Source organism: Cariama cristata, unplaced genomic scaffold, assembly GCF_000690535.1.
Source record: "Cariama cristata isolate BGI_N322 unplaced genomic scaffold, ASM69053v1 scaffold42341, whole genome shotgun sequence".
Lineage (NCBI taxonomy): Eukaryota > Metazoa > Chordata > Aves > Cariamiformes > Cariamidae > Cariama > Cariama cristata.
In genome coordinates this window covers 8,906-11,864 of record NW_009600612.1, presented here as the reverse complement: position 1 = coordinate 11,864, position 2,959 = coordinate 8,906, and the positions used below count along the sequence as shown (strand labels likewise).

The 2,959-nt window shown below is 39.2% G+C and overlaps 1 protein-coding gene across 1 annotated transcript in view; it reads left to right on the top strand.

Moving 5' to 3' along the window:
- Positions 1-323: 323 nt before the first annotated feature.
- Positions 324-2,959, top strand: part of TPR (translocated promoter region, nuclear basket protein) — a gene marked incomplete at its 5' end in the record, with an annotated part of 7,763 nt that continues 5,127 nt past the window's right edge. The window contains 3 exons of the mRNA XM_009710079.1: positions 324-508; positions 1,354-1,422; positions 2,596-2,690. Coding sequence (XP_009708381.1) covers positions 324-508; positions 1,354-1,422; positions 2,596-2,690 — 349 coding nt within the window. The remainder of the gene's footprint in view (positions 509-1,353; positions 1,423-2,595; positions 2,691-2,959) is intronic.

The window sequence follows — 2,959 nt, the reverse complement described above, 5'->3', positions numbered from 1 at the left end:
TCTTTTCTGGAATATATTCTATGTTCCTTTGAAAACCCTACAAGCTCTGATTGCTATGGAAGCTGCTGTTGATGACTCAGTTGATTAATCTCTCTCTAAATCAGCACTTGAATAATCAATAGTTTGTTTCTGTGCTGGTGTTCACGTAGCTGGCACAAATCCTCTTTTAAGTGATTTTAAATAATGGTACTGAGCTGTCCCCACTCTTGCAAGGATAAAAATGTCTGCGTTAATGTGGTAGCAGAATTTGAACATTTGCCTTTGTGTTTTCAACTCACTTTGGAGGGCATGGGTTTACTCCTCTATACTTCTGTATGTTTTAGGAGAAGGGAGTACAAGTGCTGCGGAGTCCACTTTTCCTCATGAAAGTTCAAGAGAACAGCAGCCATCATCTGCCTCAGAGAGACAGGCCCCTCGGCCGCCGCAGTCACCACGCAGACCGCCACATCCGCTGCCCCCACGACTAACTATTCATGCTCCTCCTCAAGAACTGGGTCCCCCAGTACAGGTATAAACTATCTCTAGCAGTTCAGAAGACTTTTTAAAAAAATTAGTGTATGATTTCTTCTAAATAAAACCTAAGTACTCTGCCAGTTGTAAAAGTAGATTACATCTATTTAGCATCCTAAAAATGATAGCTGAGCAAACTGATTTAGCACGTCTCATCCTGCGGATTGTGGCTGGACAAGGAACATTAAAAGCAGCAAGGCACTCACGATGGATTTGTATCTTGAAATTATTATACCAGTGTTGTTTCAGTCAGTGACTGTTGATATTTCTACTACAAAACCTGTTCTTGAACAGGTTGTAACTCGGACAAATTGACAGGGGATTTTATTAGTCTCTGCCCCAATGCAGCCTGGGCAAAGGAATGTTACCATTCATTTTCTAAGTTAATCCTTACACAGTCAATGCATCACCCATGATTATGGTTTGATGTAGACTTACAGATTTTGTAAATAAAACCATCACAACATAAATTTTGCAAAAATATCCTGACTCAAATTATCCTTTACCGTTAATTTGTTCTGAGGCTTGGGGCCACGTTCTGTGTTCAAGTTTTCTGTCTTCAGTAGAAAGTTGAGTAAAATTGTAATGTCACTTACCCAGAGTTGAAACCTACGTGTTTCTCTTCATGGTTAGACCAGGCAGCAGATACAAGCTGTGGAGTAGCTGCTGCCATGGTCTGTTCCTTAAGAAGATATGATGCTGTACTGAGCAATGTTGTGCTGTGACATATAATTGTTACCCTTACTCATTTAGCCACAGTCCTTGGCTTTGATTGAACAATGGTATGTTGTTAGAATTCCAGGGAAGCATTCACACTACTTCATTTTTTTCTTTACTATAAAGAGAATCCAGATGACCCGAAGACAGTCAGTGGGGCGTGGACTTCAGCTAACTCCTGGTATAGGTGGGATGGTAAGTATATGAAAGTCTACTACTAAAAACCTGCGTTGGGGGAACATTCGTAACTCTTGGGTTTTATTTTCTTTTTTAAAGAAGACTAGCTTCTTTACTGAACTGACTTCAGGGTTTCTGTAGTCTTGCAGAAAATATCTTAGTCCTGCTAATTTCTGGAAGGCAAATACTAGAAAACTCCCAGGAAGCTAAAGGTCTTCAAAAGAGATTGAACTGGCTTTGTCTAAGGCGGTTTTAATTACTTGTTTTTAGAATCAGTCTTTTAAAGTGGATGTGTTGCTAGAAAAAATAATAAAATGTTTTCAGCCGCGTCCTAAAGGAACCAGGCTCATTTATGCTTTCTGTCTGTCTCCTTCAGCTAATTATGAACCCTTTATTCAACTTGAGCTGCTTTTGACAGAATGAATGCAAGTTCAGTGAGGGAGGGGAGAGAGACTGACTGAAAAAGTATCTTTTCTGAGATGAAAAGCATCAGCTCAGATTTTTTGATTCTGTTTGGCTTGCATGTACCTGTCATGCAGTTTCTGCTTGGAACTGACCTCAGAACCTAATGCTTTTTGCCTGGACAGTAACTGAGCACATGGGGAGGGATCTTATGGGTACTTCGGAGTGAAAGGTTTGAAAGATAGTGGAGGAAGACAGGAACATGAAGAGAATGCCTCGTGGAGGGTGAGGGAAGAGGGAGTGGAGGTTTCTGGCTTTGTAGGCAGTGCAGGACCTAAGGACACAAGTCTATAGGAAACAGATGATTTGATTCACATTGTGAAAAATCCCATATGCTAGGTTCCTTACAGCAATCCATATTAGGGGAGATTATTCCTATCCATTTAGGAATGAGTCACCCTAAGATTCCTTTGTAGTCAACAAGGAGATATAACACTTTGATGGTAGGATGATCTCATGGAATAGATGTCTCAAAATCCTTTGAAAGATAAGTGCCCTGCAAGTGTATGGGTTTAGTTTGATTGTTTGGTGGTTTTTTTTACTGCCTGTAAGGGCCATCTGTATAACTAGCTCAGATTTAGATGTCTGAAATTAGACAAAAATTTTGTTAGAGCTAAATCTGTCTTTGTTTCGTTGGACTATGTGGGAAAAGTAAACCAACCTTTCACTTGGCTTGGGACAAACTGGAAGTACATTGTAGGCTGTCATATCAGTCTCTTTTTTTTCCAGCAGCAGCACTTCTTTGATGATGAGGACAGAACTGTTCCAAGCACCCCAACTCTTGTAGTTCCACATCGTACAGATGGGTTTGCAGAAGCCATTCAGTAAGTAGATGTAAAGAAAAAAAACCAAACATCTATTTCTTTCTTATTTTCAGTGGAATGAAAATAAATTCAAATGAAATGAACTTGTGATTGGAGTAACATGCTAAAACATACTAAATAGTATGATAGATGACTGCATCTACAAATACATAATTGTTGTTTGAATTGGGTATCATAAAACTTACTAGGAAATTAGGAGGCAGATAATCTCCAATTTTTTGTAACTTACTGATTTAAGAAGAGATTAAGCAAAAAAAAAGTTCTTCTAT